Source organism: Oncorhynchus kisutch, linkage group LG18 (genome assembly GCF_002021735.2).
Source record: "Oncorhynchus kisutch isolate 150728-3 linkage group LG18, Okis_V2, whole genome shotgun sequence".
NCBI lineage: Eukaryota > Metazoa > Chordata > Actinopteri > Salmoniformes > Salmonidae > Oncorhynchus > Oncorhynchus kisutch.
In genome coordinates, this window is record NC_034191.2 from 66,119,830 (window position 1) to 66,139,851 (window position 20,022).

The window sequence follows — 20,022 nt, forward strand, 5'->3', positions numbered from 1 at the left end:
TACAACCTAAAACTTCTTACCTGGGAATATTGAAGTCTCATGTTAAAAGGAACCAGCAGCTTTCATATGTTCTTATGTTCTGAGCAAGGAACTTAAACGTTAGCTTTTTTATATGGCACATATTGCACATTTTCTTCTCAAACACTTTGTTTTTGCATTATTTAAAGCAAATGGAACATGTTTCATTATTTATTTGAGGCTAAATTGATTTTATTGATGTATTCAGTTAAAATTAAAGTGTTCATTCAGTATTGTTGTAATTTTCATTATTACAAATAAATAAATAAATAACAATCGTCCGATTAATCGGTATTGGATTGTTTTGGTCCTCCAATAATCGGTATCGGCGTTGAAAAATCATAATCGGTCGACCTCTAGTATGCATGTGTCCAAGCTGTGTGCTGGTAGTTTAAACAGACAGCTCAGTGCATTCAGCATGTCAATACTTCTAAAAACAAGTAGTAATGAAGTAAGTCTCTCCTCTACTTTGAGCCATGAGAGATTGACATGCGGACGACACTACAGTGGTAGGCCTGATTACCAACAACGACGAGACGGCCTACAGGGAGGAGGTGAGGGCCCTCAGAGTGTGGTGTCAGGAAAATAACCTCACACTCAACGTCAACAAAACAAAGGAGATGATTGTGGACTTCAGGAAATAGCAGAGGGAGCACCCCCCACATCGACGGGCCGGAGTGGAGAAGGTGGAAAGTTTTAAGTTCCTCGGCGTACACATCACGGACAAACTGAAATGGTCCACATACACAGACAGCATCGTGAAGAACAGTGCCTCCATATCCTCAGGAGGCTGAAGAAATTTGGTTCTGCCCCTAAGACTCACAAACATTTACAGATACACAATCGAGAGCATCCTGTCGGGCTGTATCACCGCCTGGTACGTCAACTGCACCGCCCTCAACCGCAAGGCTCTCCAGAGGGTAGTGCGGTCTGCACAACGCATCACCAGGGGCAAACTACCTGCCCTCCAGGACACCTACAGCAACCGATGTCACAGGAAGGCCAAAAAGATCATCAAGGACAACAACCACCCGAGCCACTGCCTGTTCACCCCACTATCATCTAGAAGGCGAGGTCAGTACAGGTGCATCAAAGCTGGGACAGAGAAACTGAAAAACAGCTTCTATCTCAAATACATCAGACCATCACTAACATAGAGAGGCTGCTGTCAACATACAGACTCAATTCTCTAGCCACTTTAATAAATGGATTTAATAAAGGTGTCACTAGTCACCTTAAATAACGACACTTTAATAATGTGTACATATCCTACATTATTCATCTCATATGTATATACTGCTCTATACCATCTACCTCATCGTGCACGGCCATCTCTCATCCATATTTATATGTACATATTCTTATTCATCCCTTACATTTGTGCGTATAAGGTAGTTGTTGTGAATTTGTTACATTACTTGTTTGATATTACTCTATTGTCGGAACTAGAAGCACAAGCATTTCGCTGCACTCGTATTAACATCTGCTAACCATGTGTATGTGACCAATAAAATTTTATTTGATTTGGGTACGTTTTTAATAGCTTTGCATACCTGGATTGTACAATATTTGCACATTTATTGTAATAAAAAATATTCAAGCTCAGGGCCTCCCGAGTGGCGAAGCGGTCTAAGGCACGGCATCGCAGTGCTTGAGGCATCACTACAGACCCGGGTTTGATCCCTGGCTGTGTTGCAGCCGACTGTGACCGGGAGACCCATGAGGTGGCACACAATTGGCCCAGCGTCGTCTGAATTAGGGGAGGGTTTAGCCGGCCAGGATGTCCTTGTCCCATCGCGCTCTAGTGACTCCTTGTGGTGGGCCGGGCACCTGCACGCTGACTTCGGTCAACCAAATCAAACACCTTTGGGATGAATTGGAACACCGACTGCGAGCCAGACCAAATCCATATTAATAACCCTCCTGTTGTGTTCCTTTCATGGTAATAAATTCTGTGTTCCCAGTCCAAAATGACCACCACATTATAGCTGATTATAAATCTATAATAATACATATATCATCACCGAATGTTGTGTTAGATCTTTTTATACACTTAAGTTCTTGTGAACATTTACAAGTTTTTATCTTCTATTTGCTATTTTCTCCTCCTCACCAGTGTCATGATCAAAGATATGCTCAAGAGCCTCACATACAGTATATAGTTTGGTCATTGTGCTGCCACAGAATGAATTGTGAGCAAGGCCTCAAAAAAGCTTTATATACCAGAGCTGTGAGAAAAGTGCTCTATATTATAGCTTTTTTTTTGCGATTGTTTGTGAGAATGCCAACAGGTGTGGATCCCGTGGGGGAAAGATTCTATTGGGGAAATGTTCCTGTGGGGGTTGCCATGGATGCCAAGAAGGGGAGTGAGGTGTGTGTGTACTCAAACACACACATGCATGTGCGGGTCTGGGAGAGGAAGTGTGTCCATCTGATGAATGGGCATGTGCATTAACTCAATTTTATACACTAATTGTAGTCTCACCCATTCATTTCTAATGACCGGTCATTTTTGACTGGGAACAACACAGGTGTACAAAAGTTAAATAAAACACCCCAAATTTGATGAAAATCATCAAAATGTATTTTGTGTGTTCAGATGCCCTGTGTGGACAAAGTCATGGAACCTTATGACAGTCAGATTAAATCATTTACATTTTTCAGAGCGAAGTCGACCAGAACACAGCAGGAGGGTTAATGCCCATGATTTTGAAAGGGGATGTTCGACTTTTGTCCATGTAATGTATATGAATTCTATATCAACTTTTGATGTGACCAGGAAAACTTTTATTTTAGGTTACTAGGGTTATCATTCAGTGAATGCAGTATTGATTAATACTTCCACATTGTAAGTACTGTGTTATTCAAAATGAATCAGGCACAATCGTAACCAGGAACATCCACTTGTATCTTCTGAGTTGAGAACAGCTGATGAAATAGGATGATTTTAATCTTAGCAATATGTTTTCCTTCTGTAATTACTTTGTCATACACTACTGTTTAAAAGTTGGGGGTCACTTAGAAATGTCCTTGTTTTTGAAAGAAAAGCACATTTGTTTTTGTCAATTTTTAAATAACATCAAATTGATCAGAAATACAGTGTAGACATGGCTAATGTTGTAAATGACTATTGTAGCTGGAAACGGCTGATTTGTAATGGAATATCTACATAGACGTACAGAGGCCTATTATCAGCAACCATCACTCCTGTGTTCCAATGGCACGTTGTGTTAGCTAATCCAAGTTTATTGTTTTAAAAGGCTAATTGATCATTAATAAAGCCTTTTGCAATTATGTTAGCACAGCTGAAAACTGTACTGATTAAAGAAGCAATAAAACTGTCCTTCTTTAGACTAGTTGAGTATCTGGAGCATCAGCATTTGTGGGTTCGATTACAGGCTCAAGATGGCCAGAAACAAATAATTTTATTATAATAATTTTCATCAGTCATTTTCATCAGTCTACTAATTTTCATCAGTCTACTCTTGTTCTGAGAATTTGCATGCGAGAAATTGCTAAGAAAAAGATCTCGTACAGTGCTGTCTACTACTCCCTTCACAGAACAGCGTAAACTGACTCTTACCAGAATAGAAAGAGGAGTGGGAGGCCCCGGTGCACAACTGAGCAAGAGGACAAGTATATTAGAATGTCTAGTTTGAGAAACAGATGCCTCACAAGTCCTCAACTGGCAGCTTCATTAAAGAATACCTGCAAAACACCAGTCTCAACATCAACAGTGAAGAGGAGACTCCGGGATGCTGGCCTTCTAGGCAGAGTTGCAAAGAAAAAGGCATATCTCAGACTGGCCAATAAAAATAAAATATTAAGATGGGCAAAACAACACAGACACTGGATAGAGGAACTCTGCCTAGAAGGCCAGCATCCCAGTCGCCTCTTCACTGTTGACGTTGAGACTGGTATTTTGCGGCAGGTAGCCTAGTGGTTAGAGCGTTGGGCCAATAACCGAAAGGTTGCTAGATCGAATCCCCGAGCTGACAAGGTAAAAATCTGTTTCTGCCACTAAACAAGGCAGTTAACCCAATGTTGCTAGGCCGTTATTGTAAATAAGAATTTGTTCTTAATAGGCCTACACTTGCTTAGTTACATGTGTTGATTTCTATTAACCTAGTTTGTTAACTATTGGTTGTTCTTTTTAGCTTTTTTTTGGTGAACAATTGTTTTGCATTGCCCTGGTGACCCAATCATAAACATAAAATGAAAATGTCCCCCCTTTTTTTTTTTACTTAAACACCTTCCTACCCATTTCAAACATACCCCTGGTGCTACACTACATTTAATAAGCGCTACAATAGAATATATACAGCAAAGGTATTTGCTAATACAACAATATCAAGTAAGCATTTTACATCACATCCAACAGTTTAGAGATTTGAGGCGGCTACTTTCCATAGGTGAAGTATGGGCTTTGAGCCTGTTTTGCATGAAATCTTACAAGCGGGGTCCAGTAAGATCTATGACAAAGTTTTTTTTAAATGAAGTATTTGTTTGGGTTATTTGAGTGAAATATATTCTCCCGGACATTCACCAAATCAATAGCTTCATCATCAACAGTCAAATCATTTACCCATGCTTTAACCATTGAAAGATCTTTCTGCTTTAACCATTGAAAGATCTTTCTGCTTTAACCATTGAAAGATCTTTCTGCTTTAACCATTGAAAGATCTTTCTGCTTTAACCATTGAAAGATCTTTCTGCTTTAACCATTGAAAGATCTTTCTGCTTTAACCATTGAAAGATCTTTCTGCTTTAATCGTTGAGATGAGCATTAATAGCAGACTAAACCTCTGTACTGGAATGTAAATATCCACTCTATCACTGGGTGCCTTCCCAAACGTGTACCTCATGGTACCCCATAGGCACGAAGTGCTGACCGTAGGATATAGAAAGAATGATGACCCTTGCTAATCAAAACGAAGACGAAGTTCCTGAAAACTAAGAACACACTTTTGAGTTCGAATATATCCCCTAGATTATTGACCCCTTTTTGCAGAACAGGCTCTAGACTCAAAAGGTTTATTACCAGAAGTAATAGCCTTGTTATGCCATAGAGGGGTTTGGAGGTGCCATTTCCAGTTAACACCTACACACTTCTCAACCTTCCTAAAATTCTGTGTTGTATTAGAATTCATAGGACCAAAATACAGCATGCATTTCTTATTAGATATACCAGAATATAACACATCCTGCAATCTAGTAGGTGAAAAAAGTTATTCCTCAATAGATCTCCAAGAGACTGATGTAGACTGATCAAACCATGATCTAAGTGGGCGTAATTGGAGAGATTGGTGGTAAATAAAAAAAATGTTTTAATGCAAGTCCACCATTACACTTCTGTCGTTGTAACACCTCAAACCTAATCTTTGGATGTTTGCCATTCCAAAGGTATTTACCTATACGTTTATCAATCATTCCCCAATAGCCTATAGCCAACTTCTCCAAAACGGTTCAATCTCGTTCAACCTCCTTGTACATTTTCTCATAATTAAACTCCACCAGACCATGCAGTGATGTTTGTATACTAATACCCAAATAAGTGGCCTGTGTTTTCATGGGAATTGTTGAGGGAAGTGAAAGTTTCTTGGCCGCCTCATTCACTAACATTAATGCTGATTTTGTCCAAGTTATACCCGGACAGCAATTTGAATTCTTCAAATGTGGATAATAAAAATGAGATTGAATTCTAGATATCTGTCATATATATGAGTGTCCCGTCTAGTCCCACTCCTCCCCTCCGTTACGAGGAGAATATCATCCGCATATAGTGATATGATATGAGCGGAAGATTTAATCAGTGTTGGAGAAGCAACTACATTCTGCCTTAGATGCAGTGCTGACGACTGTAGCGACATAATGAATATTGTTGGGGATAGGCCGTCTCCTTGTCTACATCCCCGAAAAATAGGGAATGAACTTGAGCGCACGCCATTAGTAGAAACCATAGCAACAGGGTTAGCATATAAAACAGAAACCATATCGATAAAATTCTTTCCCAAACCAAATTTCTCCAAGGTAGCCCACAAGTACTGCCATTCAAGCCTGTCAAAATCCTTCTGGGCATCTAGAGACAGCAGCGCACACAGTGTGTCCTGCTGTTGTGTTTCATGTATTACCTGCATTACACAACGGACATTGTCAGCTGCAAGGCGGCCTTTCTTAAAACCTGACTGGTCCATGTGAATCAACTTACGGACGGAAAAGTATTTGGGTAATGCCAATACTTTTCAATACAATTTTTGGTCAGGATTAAGTCGAGATATCAGATGGTAATTAACACAATCTGTGTGTTTTTTCCCTTTCCACGGCAGTAGAGAGATTCATACAGAGTTAGTATGCTCATGAAAAAAAAACCTTGTCGATGGCCGAATGAATTGACTCCAATAATACTGTTCTTAAAATGCCCGAAAAATGTAGTGTCAATTCAGGTGGAACGCCATCCGGGCCAGGTGATTTACCCTTTTTAGCACCTTTCAGTGCTGACTCCAGTTCCTTTAATGAGATGGATCGGCCCAGATCCTCAGATTGCTTCTAATCCAATACGGGAAAATCAAGATTCTTAAAACTGCTTACATTTGTCTGGCTCAAATTGGATATAGTATTTATATAACTCTTGGTAAAAAGACTAAAATGTTGCATTCATTTCCCTTGGATCAGAGAGTGAGCCCTGAGATGGGGATTGAATATATTCTATAGAAGAACAATTAGAAGCCTGCTTTGTTTGCTCCCTGTCTGTGTCCAGTATCTTTGCTCCAATAGTCTATGTGCCTGGAGGCTAGGGTCAGTCTGTCCTATCTGGTATAATTATCCTGTTTTGTCTGGTGTGCTGTGTGAACTTAAGTATGCTCTCTCTCTCTCGGAGGACCTGAGCCCTAGGACCATGCCTCAGGACTACCTGGCCTGATGACTCCTGACTGTCCCAGTCCACCTTGTCGTGCTGCTGCTCCAGTTTCAACTGTTCTGCCTTTGGCTATGGAACCCTGACCTGTTCTCCGGACGTGCTACCTTGTCCCGAACCTTCTGTTTTTGACCCTCTCTCTCTCTCTCTCCCTCACTCCCTCTCTTTCTCCCTCTCTACCGCACCTGATCTCTCGACTTAATGCTGGGCTATGAAAAGCAGACTGACATTAACTCCTGAGGTGCTGACCTGTTGCACCCTCTACAACCACTACGATACAACCATCTATGAACGTTTGAACATTTTGAAGAAAGATCTGGCCTTAATGGCCATGTACTCTTATAATCTCCACCCAGCACAGCCAGAAGAGGACTGGCCACCCCTCAGCCTGGTTCCTCTCTAGGTTTCTTCCTAGGTTCCTGCCTTTCTAGGAAGTTTTTCCTAGCCACTGTGCTTCTACATCTGCATTGCTTGCTGTTTGGGGTTTTAGGCTGGGTTTCTGTGTAAGCACTTTGTGATATCTGCTGATATAAAAAGGGCTTTATAAATACATTTGATTGATTGGTAGATACTCACTTCTCCTCTTGGCAACCTCTCACACCTTCCTTCCCTCTTCTCCACCTCTGTCCCCCTACAATACTCCCCTCCTGTCTCCACCTCTGTCCCCCTACAATACTCCCCTCCTGTCTCCACCTCTGTCCCCCTACAATATTCCCCTCCTGTCTCCACCTCTGTCCCCCTACAATACTCCCCTCCTGTCTCCACCTCTGTCCCCCTACAATACTCCCCTCCTGTCTCCACCTCTGTCCCCCTACAATACTCCCCTCCTGTCTCCACCTCTGTCCCCCTACAATACTCCCCTCCTGTCTCCACCTCTGTCCCCCTACAATACTCCCCTCCTGTCTCCACCTCTGTCCCCCTACAATACTCCCCTCCTGTCTCCACCTCTGTCCCCCTACAATACTCCCCTCCTGTCTCCACCTCTGTCCCCCTACAATACTCCCCTCCTGTCTCCACCTCTGTCCCCCTACAATACTCCCCTCCTGTCTCCACCTCTGAAATGAAATGATTGTATTGAGCCACTGTATGAGAATTTAACATTACAGCAAATGTGAAAACAATATAACAGATTCTAATAAAGCACAACTCTGGGTGACCTCATACCAGGTCATTTGAAGTTTGTTATATAACAACTAGTTCAGGCTGTGGCGAAATCCTGCACGGAGCCTTCACCGTGCGCTGCCATTTTATGAGCGCATCAGAGGTCAGAAAGGAGGAAATAATGATAGTTCTTCCGGCCAAAATAAACTAATACATAAAATATAAATTAATAAATAACATTTTAAAAAGATAGTTCTTTCGGCACTCTGGGAGGTAGCTCTCGGTTGGCGCGGCAGTTTGATTGTAGTGTGCAAATGCTGCAGAAGTCTTGTTTATTTTCAGCGTGCTGAGTTTGTAAAATGTTTAACTCCATTATCGGTGTTACTGTTTCTTTCTTTCTGTATTGATGTGGGGTGGTACTATTTTGTCTACCCCCCATGCATACCCTCTGCACTCCTCCACTGGTAGGTAATACAGATTATTGCAAATCCTCTGATATTGACGATTGCGTTCTTTCTTGTAAATTGTTTCTCTGAAGTTGCCGTTATCTTAAATTGCTCTGCCATTATTATTGTGTGAGTTATTATTGGTGGGGTTACTCCTGTGCTGTGATGTGTTTTATATGGTGTGTCTTATCTTTTCTCTCCACTGGCTATGTGGCAAACAGGCTACACAAACAGGCTACACTAGGCAGTCTCTTCTGCTGATGTGTGTGGGTCTGGTAGTGGTACTCTCTCTATCCTACTATTTTCCTTTCGGCATGGTTAGTACCTGCCTGGCTCCCAAACAAAATCTTTATCTTTACCCCTCTCTAACAATACCACTACAAGGCCTTCATCAATGTTTTCTTGTTCCTTGATAACCTTCTGTTAGTAAAAAGGAAATCGACTGTTCCTTGACTATTAGTATGCGGTCTCAATATGGGAGTTATAAGTATGTTCTACAGGAGCTGAAAGGGTTAATAATGGGGAAAGTGATGCAAGTTTTAGAACAGAAGTAAAAATGGCATGTGACTACCTGAGGAACTACTTGCGAAATGTTGCGTATTCCATGATCACATTATAACTACTGTAAACCCTTGTTAGACTGAGAAGCATGTCCTCTTCTGCGTATGGTGAGTAAAACAGTAAGAAGTTATATATTTTCACATTTACCTCTGTCTTGTTTAACAGCTTTTGTTCAGTTTGACTACTTCAGCATAGTATTATTTACCATTATATGAAGTTAACAGTTTTGGAACCAAGTTGGATAATTGGATTACCCATAAGTAGGGCTGTCAAATGATTGATTAATGTATGCAATTATATGATAAACTCTGGTCCATATAGTTATTCCCCATCATGTGACATGACCAAGGAAACGTCTTTTAGGTTTCTAGGGTTATGTGATGTCTTTCAGTGAATACAGTATTGATTAATACTATCACATTGTTAAAATTACAGTAAGTAAATATGAATCCGGCACAATCATAACCAGGAAAATCCACTTGTATCTTCTGAGTTGGGCACTAGAACAACTGATGAAATATGATTGTCAATTTTTTTTGCAGTCTGTTTTCATTCTGTAATTAACGAAAGTCATATGTCCTACACCTATGATGAAGCAGTTATTTAAAATATTTTGTATTTGTCTTTTATTTACATTAGATCTCAAGTAGCCTATAAGTCGAATACATCAGGAAGAGTCTTGAGAAGAACCTCACTGGACTCTATTTGTTGGTGACAAGACACTTTTTCTTCCAAAAAAGGAAACGAAGCTCCTTAATATGGAACTGAAAATAACCTTGTCAGGAAAAGGAAATGGGTCTACATATTCTCGGTTGAGTTTCTTTCTATGCATTCTTCTGTATTTCTGGGTTCTATTTAATCCAGTAAATGGCTACTCAATGAAACACTGCAGAATCAGGGAATCTCTAAACATCTCTGTGCTATGTGATGGCAGGAACCTCAATGCCGTACCAGCAGACATCCCATTATTGGTGAGATCTGTAAACATAGCAAAGAATAACATTTCACAGATAAAAAGTGAGGACTTCAAAGATCTAAAGTTCCTCAAAATGTTAATCATGTACAGCAACAGGATCTCTCATGTTGAGAATGGGTCTTTTTCAGACCTGGTGGCTCTAGAGCAGCTGAATCTGGCCTTTAACAAACTCACATCCCTCTCAGACCAAATGTTTAAGGGCCTGGACAACCTCACAGTACTACAATTGGAGAACAACCACATCTCAAGTATTGCCTCCTCATCTTTTCAGTTACTCTTCAGCTTGAAGGTACTGAACTTAACCAGCAACAAACTACATTGTTTCAAGGAGCTGAAGCACATTTTACAATTGCCAAGCTTGCTGAAGTTGTTCATTGGGAACAACAGCTTGAACTCTTTGCAGTCACAGGAAATATCAAATAGGTCAATAGGGCTGACAGAGCTGGATCTATCCAGGAATCCTCTGGAGATCTTCAGTGTCACAGCAGATATTTTTCCCTATCTTAAGAAACTAGACCTCTCCTTCTGTGGCATTAATGGGAGCATGGAATGGGATGTAGCGGACAGGTATTTTCTGAGTAATGTGAGCAGCCTCGACTTGAGTGGCATTCACATGTCTTTACAGGGGATTGGTTCGGTGCTACAGAGCATCAACTTTTCGTTGGCATCTCTGGGGCTGGATAAAATAGGAAAAGATAACCTCATTAATGTAGCCTGCCACATACCTACACTGAAGACCCTCCGATTGCAATGTAACAACTTCAGTAGTGTCTCTGACAAGCTGCTGCAGTCCTGCACACAGGTGACTGACCTGGACATATCAGGTAATAATATTACTGACCTGTCAGAAGCTGCTTTTCGATCAATAAAAGATCTTAAAACTCTGAGACTAGGCTATGATGGCCTCTCTTCTGTGCCGAATGCTACAAGGAATCTCCGCACATTAAAAAAATTGGATCTCAGCCACAACATCATCAAAACTTTAGGCTGCTCGGATTTCTCCAATCTAAAAAGACTTGAAAAACTCTATCTTAACAACAATTTAATCTCAAACCTTGAAGGGTGTGTTTTCCTGGATTTAAGGGCCTTAAATAGCCTGACACTTAGAAGGAACAGAATCCTAAACTTGGGTGAGGCTTTCACAAAGGGTTTGCAACATCTAAAGAGCTTGGATTTAGGATTCAATAAACTAACCAACATCAGAACAAATTGCTTCAAAAGCTTAAGATCACTTGAGGATTTGGCTTTATATGACAATGAAATAAAGACACTGGAAGATGGGGCCTTTGTGGGTTTGGCCAAACTTACAAATCTTGTCCTGCTAAACAATGTTATAGGTAAAAGTGAAATCCGAGGTGCTGTGTTCAAAGGACTTAGAAGCTTAAAAACTCTCAATATGGCTTCCAATGCTATCAAATATGAAAAAGATGAACAACTACAACAACCACCCTTCACTGACCTGTCATCTCTGGAAAACCTCTACATATTTAGTCAGCATTATAGTAAGTATATGAGACAGACTTGTCTACCTTCCAACTTTCTTGAAGGTCTGAACATGTTATCAGAGTTCCAAGCAGGGAATCTTCATATTGCGTACCTGCACCCTGACACATTCATTCACACACCCCAGTTGTTGTCCCTTGATATCAGCCAGAATTTCTTCCATTCCCTCTCCCCAGAGCTCTTTCACCCAATCCCCAAGCTTAAAAGACTCACCATCTCCAAAACTGAACTTGAGTCATTAGATTTCCTTATAGAAGCCAATCTCACTCAAGTCCGTTTCTTAAAGGTGAGACAGAATCAAATTAAATGGACCAATGAGACAGTGCTGCACTCTCTCCCAGCCTTAACTCTCCTGGATATGCAAAGGAATCCTTTCATTTGTGACTGCAGAAATGCTTGGTTTGTTCAATGGGCTGAGAGCAACAACCAAACACAAGTTGCTTATGCCCATGACTATCCATGTAGCTATCCAGACGATCTCAAGGACACTAAACTGTTGGACCTGGACACCCACTCCTGTTCAGTGGACCTAGGCATCTTCTACTTCATCTCAACCACTTCTCTGGTCCTCCTCACCCTGCTGGGGTCCTTTATCTATCATCTCCTGAGGTGGCAGGTGGTATATGCCTACTACCTTTTCCTGGCTTATCTCCATGACTCCAAGCGGAGGAACAGACAAACTCCTCATCAGTACGATGCCTTCATTTCCTACAACACCCATGATGAATGCTGGGTCGTGAGGGAGCTGCTGCCAGAGTTGGAGGGAGAGCAGGGCTGGAAGTTGTGTCTTCACCACCGGGACTTCCAGCCAGGTATCACATATTTAGCACAACAATTGGTCATTGTATTGAAATGCATTGTTATTTCAGACATTTTATATGAAAGTTCACATTTTAGATGAATATTCTGGATTAAACACAGGCTTGAGTGAGTGACCTGGATCCAGTACAGCATTAAATGCCATCTGAAACAGGAAGTTGCATAACACTAAGATTGTACCGATTCAGTTGCAACACGTGTCTGGTGCTGTCCCAGTAACTACATACACTTACAACTAGTAGGTACATTGTCAAAAATCACTGCTTCCAAAGGATTTGTTTCTCACCGTGTTCCACAGGTAAACCCATCATAGAGAACATCACAGACGCCATCTACAGGAGCAGGAAAACCATCTGTGTGATCACCCACCGATATCTGCAGAGCGAGTGGTGCTCCAGAGAGATCCAGGTGGCCAGGTTGGTTTTGTGTTTCTATTTATAGTTGTATGACTGTCCAGGGGTTTGTTTCCCTAAAGCTTCATAGCTAATATTCTCTTTATTTCTCTCAATGTCCCAGACCCACTCCTCTCATAGAACAGCAAAGTGCTTTATTTGACCGATGTTGTTTCTATACAAATAGACAATTGACATTCAAACATTGATTTTACAATTTCTATTCTCTTGCGGCTTTGCAGCTGAGATGTTGAGAGAAAACAATGTGCAATGTGGTTAGCTTCAGGTATGATGTTTTTTTGGAAAATCACACCGTGTATGGGACTTGGGTTGTCTACGCAAACACTGAAATAAAAGACTGCTCTCTCCAGCTTCCGTCTTTTTGATGAGCAGAAGGATGTGCTGATCCTGGTGTTACTCGAAGAGATCCCAGACCACCAGCTCTCACCCTACCACCGCATGAGGAGGCTGGTGAAGAGACGCACCTACCTGAGCTGGCCAAGAGCTGGGGAGGACACAAGGGTCTTCTGGCAGAAACTCCAGGTGGCTTTGGAGACCAGGGACTGGCCTGCTGAGGAGAACCCCATCCTCACCGGGGTGGAGAGGCAGTGACATAGAATACCGTCTAGCTCTTATTTATATTATATTTTTGGTTTTAACTTCTAAATATTTATTTTATATGTTACATGATTGAATAACATTAACCAATGCTAATACTTAATCAATCCAAGGTTATAATAGGCCTACACTTGCTTAGTTAACTGTGTTGATTACTATTTCTATTAACCTAGCTGGTATTTCTCATTCTGATACTTAACTCTTTTTTTTACTTTTCGCATTGTGTGTGTTGTTCTGTATTGCTAGATAATATTGCACTGTTGGAGCTAGAAAACACAAGCATTTCGCTGCACCTGCTATGACATCTGAAAATCTGTGTACGTGACTAATAAACATTAATTTGGTAATTGTCTTTGGAATGAACAGCTCTGCTATGATGTAGCATTTTCATTATTACATTCAATTCACTTTGTGCAATATGTATTGTACCTTGTCAAGTGAAGCAAGTTGAATAAAGAACACTTGCTACAATTTGGAGCAACAGTGTTTGACTAGATTTAATACAAATCAAATTTTCAAATCAAATGTATTTATATAGCCCTTCTTACATCAGCTGATATCTCAAAGTGCTATACAGAAACCCAGCCTAAAACCCCAAACAGCAAGCAATGCAGGTGTAGAAGCATGGTGGCTAGGAAAAACTCCCTAGAAAGGCCAAAACCTAGGAAGAAACCTAGAGAGGAACCAGGCTATGTGGGGTGGCCAGTCCTCTTCTGGCTGTGCCGGGTGGAGATTATAACAGAACATGGCCAAGATGTTCAAATGTTCATAAATGACCAGCATGGCCCAATAATAATAAGGCAGAACAGTTGAAACTGGAGCAGTAGCACTGCCAGGTGGACTGGGGACAGCAAGGAGTCATCATATCAGGTAGTCCTAAGGCATGGTCCTAGGGCTCAGGTCCTCCGAGAGAGAGAAAGAAAGCGAGAAAGAGAGAATTAGAGAGAGCACACTTAAATTCACACAGGACACCGAATAGGACAGGAGAAGTACTCCAGATATAACAAACTGACCCTAGCCCCCCGACACATAAACTACTGCAGCATAAATACTGGAGGCTGAGACAGGAGGGGTCAGGAGACACTGTGGCCCCATCCGAGGACACCCCCGGACAGGGCCAAACAGGAAGGATACACAGATCAGTTAACCATTTCCTCGAGGTGCAACACACACACACGCACACACACAAGTTTTAGCCTTTCTGCTGAGCATATTATAATATTATAGCCTGACAGATTGCAAAATGATTCATATTTATTGGTGGTGGATACAAGCATTTGTCTTTTTTGCCTGTCAGCTCAGCGATAATAGATAAATCACAAACAAACCCACACCGAATCTGATTAGTTGCAATTATCACAGAGTATGGTCTCATTTCTACTAAATAAGATTACCACACAGACTGTGCAGGAAGTATTACACACTTTGCATAACAGCCTATTGTGATGTTGGTGCAAGATTGTGATATCTCCTAGGCTACAGCACAGCTCCAAACCATATGGTTTGAATATATCCCTATAGGAATATTACAGTAACCACCCATGTTTATTAATCCATTTGTCAACTGCAAAGCACTATTCGTATAATAGTCTTCTTTGTTGTTATACCTTTTTGTTCATACATTTGACTTGTATTATAGACAAAACATGGTGAACTGTTTGAAAGGCCTTTAGCAGTATTATTTGCATGTTGTCCTCAATCAATGAAATCCATATGTTGTTTCTGAAAAAACACTATAATCAACATTAACATCTGTATCATATTCTTTCATCTCTGTAACTAATAAATGTAACACTAGTAAACACCCAGTCGATCAGTAACCCACCACGATAACATTAAATAGCTTCCCACTGGGCACAGACGTCAATTCAACATTTACTCCACGTGTGTTAAACGTCATTTAATAGAAATGACGTGGAAACAGCGTTGATTGAACCAGTTTGTGCCCGATGTGTTTCCTTGACCAGCTATGGAATTCAAACAAATATACAGGAGATTTAAGAGTCCTGATTTCCCTTCTCTACCAACATGCTTCCCAGGGTTGGGCTAACAGCAATATGCTCGGACAGTGAAGGGCAGTTTGTGTGAGGGTCTGTGTTTGTGTCTAATGTTTGTCTATCTATGAAAAGTACATGGTAGAGTTTGTAAGGTTAAACTAACAGGCTTTGAGGCAGTGCCATGTTTTCATGGAATGAGATTTACAGAGTTAACAAGAAACAGAGCTATTGGGTGCAGTGGGCACCTCTCTCATGGAGAGACAGAAAAGAGACCAGTCTCTTCCTCTTTCTTTCCTGGGAAAGCCATCATTCACAGTGGTTCATATTCCAGTGATAGAGTCTATTCGTTGTTATAACAGATTTGATCATTGGTCATGTATCATATGGATGATTAGGACATGTTAAGATAGTATTTGAACCGATCCTGGTTTGAGTTCCCAGGGTCCACTAAGTACCCAAATCTCCATTGAACTTACTGGGAGCTGATGCTATAATTATTTAAAAAATATTGTATTTTAGTCAAAATTCATATACTTCAAAATCCATCACACATAAGAATGAGTGTTAACTGGACTGGCAGGTAGTCTGGCGATTAAGAACATTGGGCCAGTAACCGAAGGGTCACTGGTTCGAATCCCTGAATTGACTTGGTGAAAGGTCTGTCGATATGCACTTGGGCAAGGCACTTAACCCCAATTGCTCCTGTAAGTCATTCTTGATAAGATTGTTTACTATAATGTAATTTTGATAGTTTGGATATTGTAGCCCTGCATTCTGCCAGCACCAGGGGGAGCTGTTGTATAACAAGTTGAACAGTGTTCTTAATGTTCTGTATAGGCAGAGTAATGCAGTAGTGTATTTCACTTTCATTCTCTCACCGGCCCTCCAGTCAGACCTCCATGGTAAGGTCAGAGAGGCAGGCCGTTCCTAAACCTTATGCCCAGGAGAGGAGAGTCTCCTCTGTAACTCCAGATTGAGAGTGTGTGTTTGAGAGAGAAATGCTGGTCATGTTTAGATTTCCTTCAAACATTTGGATAAATTGTCGGCTTTTTACAGGGAAACATGATCCAGCAACTGCTGAAGATAACATAGAGTTTTTGTTTTGAGAGGAAAGAATTTACTCTGTCCTTTACCCCCGTATCGCTCACTTGCTAACTCTGTCACTCGCTCAATTCAATTTCAATTCAATTTCAATTTAAGGGGCTTCATTGCTAAAGCAAGTGAAATATATATATATATATGTTTTACAGTAAAGATTACCCTCACAAAAGTTCCAAAAGAATAAAGACATTTCAAATATCATATTATCTCTCTCTGACTCGCTCTCTCCCTTGGTTACTCTCTCTCTTTCTCAGTTCAAAGGTGTCATCAGTATTCACCCCTTTGGATTTTTAAAAACATTTTATTGTGTTACAAGTAGGATTAAAATGAATTTGATTGTCATTTTTTGTTAATGCTATGCACTTCAAAGTGAAAGAAAGATTATATATATATATTCTTAAAACCAATGACAAATAAAACAGCAAAATACCTTGATCAGATAAGTATTCACTCCCCTGAGTCAATACATGTTAGGAACACTTTCGGCACCAATTACAGCTGTGAGTGTTCTTGGGTAAGTCTCTAAGAGTGATTACATCTGTGAGTGTTCTTGGGTAAGTCTCTAGTGATTACAGCTGTGAGTGTTCTTGGGTAAGTCTCTAAGAGTGATTACAGTTGTGAGTGTTCTTGGGTAAGTCTCTAAGAGTGATTACAGCTGTGAGTGTTCTTGGGTAAGTCTCTAAGAGTGATTACAGTTGTGAGTGTTCTTGGGTAAATCTCTAAGAGTGATTACAGCTGTGAGTGTTCTTGGGTAAGTCTCTAAGAGTGATTACAGCTGTGAGTGTTCTTGGGTAAGTCTCTAAGAGTGATTACAGTTGTGAGTGTTCTTGGGTAAGTCTTTAAGAGTGATTACAGTTGTGAGTGTTCTTGGGTAAGTCTCTAAGAGTGATTACAGCTGTGAGTGTTCTTGGGTAAGTCTCTAAGAGTGATTACAGTTGTAAGTGTTCTTGGGTAAGTCTCTAAGAGTGATTACAGTTGTGAGTGTTCTTGGGTAAGTCTCTAAGAGTGATTACAGCTGTGAGTGTTCTTGGGTAAGTCTCCAAGAGTGATTACATCTGTGAGTGTTCTTGGGTAAGTCTCTAGTGATTACAGCTGTGAGTGTTCTTGGGTAAGTCTCTAAGAGTGATTACAGCTGTGAGTGTTCTTGGGTAAGTCTCTAAGAGTGATTACAGTTGTGAGTGTTCTTGGGTAAGTCTTTAAGAGTGATTACAGTTGTGAGTGTTCTTGGGTAAGTCTCTAAGAGTGATTACAGCTGTGAGTGTTCTTGGGTAAGTCTCTAAGAGTGATTACAGTTGTGAGTGTTCTTGGGTAAGTCTTTAAGAGCTTTGCACACCTCGATTGTGAAATATTTGACCACTATTCCTTTCAAAATTCTTCAAGCTCTGTCAAAGTGTTGGGATCATTGCTGGACAGCCATTTTCTTGCGGGATGTTTTCAAGCAGATTTAAGTCAAAACTGTAACTTGGCATTCACTGTCTTCTTGGTAAGCGACTCCAGTGTAGATTTGGCCTTGTGTTGTAGGTTTGGCCTTGTGTTGTAGGTTTTTGCTGAAAGGTGAATTCCTCTCCCAGTGTTTGGTATAAAGCAGACTGAAGGTCTTCCTCTAGGATTTTGTCTGTGGTTAGGTCGATTCTGGGATTTTTTCATCCTGAAAAACTCCCTAGTCTTTGCTGATGTCAAGCATACCCATACCATGATGCAGCCTCCACCATACTTGAAAATTAGGAGGCAATTATTCAGTGATGTGTTGCATTGGATTTGCCCCAAACATAAGGCTTTGCATTTAGGCCAAAAAGTGTATTCCTTTGCCATGTTTAAAAAATAAAGTATTACTTTAGTGCCTTGTTGCATACAGGATGCATGTTTTGGAATATCTTTATTTCGGTATCTTATTTTATTTATTTTCACTCTGTCATTTAGTTCATTATTGTGGAGTGTACGATGTTGATCCATACTCTGTTTTATCCCATCACTGCCATTGAACTCTGGAGCTGTTTTATAAGCACTAATGTCCTTATGGTGATATTTTGTGTCGATCAATTAGTATTTTATGTAGATCAATAACCAACAAAAAAATATCACAATTACATCTATTTCAATCCCACTTTGTAATGCAACAAAATTAGAAAAAAATCCAGGGTGGTGAGTACTTATGATACCCACTGTATGTTTACCTTGCCAAAGAAAATCTCTCTCTCTCTCTCTCGCTTATTTGCTCCCTTTACCTCTGAGGGTTTGAAAAGATCACAGCACCACGTATACACAATATAACATGTTTTTATGTCAGTGTTTTAGTGTGTTTGGACAGCTAGCGTTGGTGGCTAACCGCTGCTAATGATCTCCTATGTTGTAGGCTTTCACTAGCAAAGACATATTCTTACCAAGACCTAAAATTAGCACACTGTGCTGAGAGAACCTCAATTACAATTTAATTTCTGCCTGTGAGTTGGGAAGACACATGGTTATGGTTATGGTGATTGCATTTGATTATTTTGTGTTCTGTGGGGAAAATAAGTTGGGCTTGACACAATGATTATTGATGGCCTTTTGTGTGGAATAGAAAACTCTGAAATAATGTTTAGAAAATCTGTATTTGCTGGAACATTTGAGAGAGTCAAGAGCTTCAGTCTTTATTTAACTAGGCAAGTCAGTTAAGAACAAATTCGTATTTACAATGACAGCCTACCCCGGCAAAACCCTCCCCTAACCTGGACGATGCTGGGCCAATTGTGCGCCGCCCTATGGGACTCCCAATCATGTGATACAGTCCGGGATCAAACAAGGGTCTGTAAGTGACGCCTCTAGCACTGAGATGCAGTACCTTAGACTGCTGCGCCACTCGAGAGCGCCCAGTCATTCAGGACATTCATGCCAAACGTCTGAGAAAGGACCGGAAAATTGCTAAAAATCACCCCAGACATGAACTGTTCTCTTTGCTTCCGTCCAGCAGGCGGTACCGGAGCATCGGATCTTGGACCAACATGCTGCAGGACAGCTTCTTTCCACAAGCCACAACAGCTGCCCACTCACTCTCACGGACTATCTGCACTGACTCTATGCTCACCCACAGGTCTCTACCTACACTCTCTCTCTCTCTCTCACACACACACACACACACACACACACACACACACACACACTATATTGGTTACTATTACCATCAGTATTTATTCTACTACTGGTCACGTTTTATCCCTGTTTATATGTACATACAGTACCTACCGCAATTACTCCAGGTTTTGTGTGTTTAGTTTATTTTCTTTTATCATTTAAAAACAACGAATGCATACACAGTTATGCACTTGATTAAGAATCATTGAGGATATAACAAAAAAGTCTACGACTTATTTGCATTGTGGTCCTCTTCCATGAGAGCCGTGCACATTGTAAGAATGGTACTGCACTGACCTGTATTGTCACGGCTGTTCAAAGGAGAGGACCAAGGTGCAGCGTGGTGAGCGTACATTTTCTTTATTTTTATCAAAATGACACCAAACACTAAACACTGGAAAAAATAAAAAATTAAACGTGAAGCTCAAAAGCAAAGTGCTCTAAACAGAGACAACCTCCCACAAAC

At 40.8% G+C, this 20,022-nt stretch overlaps 1 protein-coding gene across 3 annotated transcripts; it reads left to right on the plus strand.

The window, feature by feature from the left end:
- Positions 1-8,191: 8,191 nt before the first annotated feature.
- On the plus strand, positions 8,192-13,824 carry LOC116354809 (toll-like receptor 13). Of its 3 annotated transcripts, XM_031796511.1 has the most exons (4): positions 8,192-9,146; positions 9,679-12,330; positions 12,636-12,753; positions 13,101-13,824. In XM_031796511.1, the coding sequence occupies exons 2-4, from the start codon at positions 9,798-9,800 to the stop codon at positions 13,339-13,341; spliced, it is 2,892 nt and encodes a 963-aa protein (XP_031652371.1). In that variant the 5' UTR covers positions 8,192-9,146; positions 9,679-9,797; the 3' UTR covers positions 13,342-13,824. The 3 variants fall into 3 exon arrangements, with proteins under 3 accessions (XP_031652371.1, XP_031652370.1, XP_031652369.1); XM_031796510.1 differs by having other exon boundaries at positions 8,277-12,330; positions 13,123-13,247; XM_031796509.1 differs by having other exon boundaries at positions 8,280-12,330.
- Positions 13,825-20,022: the final 6,198 nt, after the last annotated feature.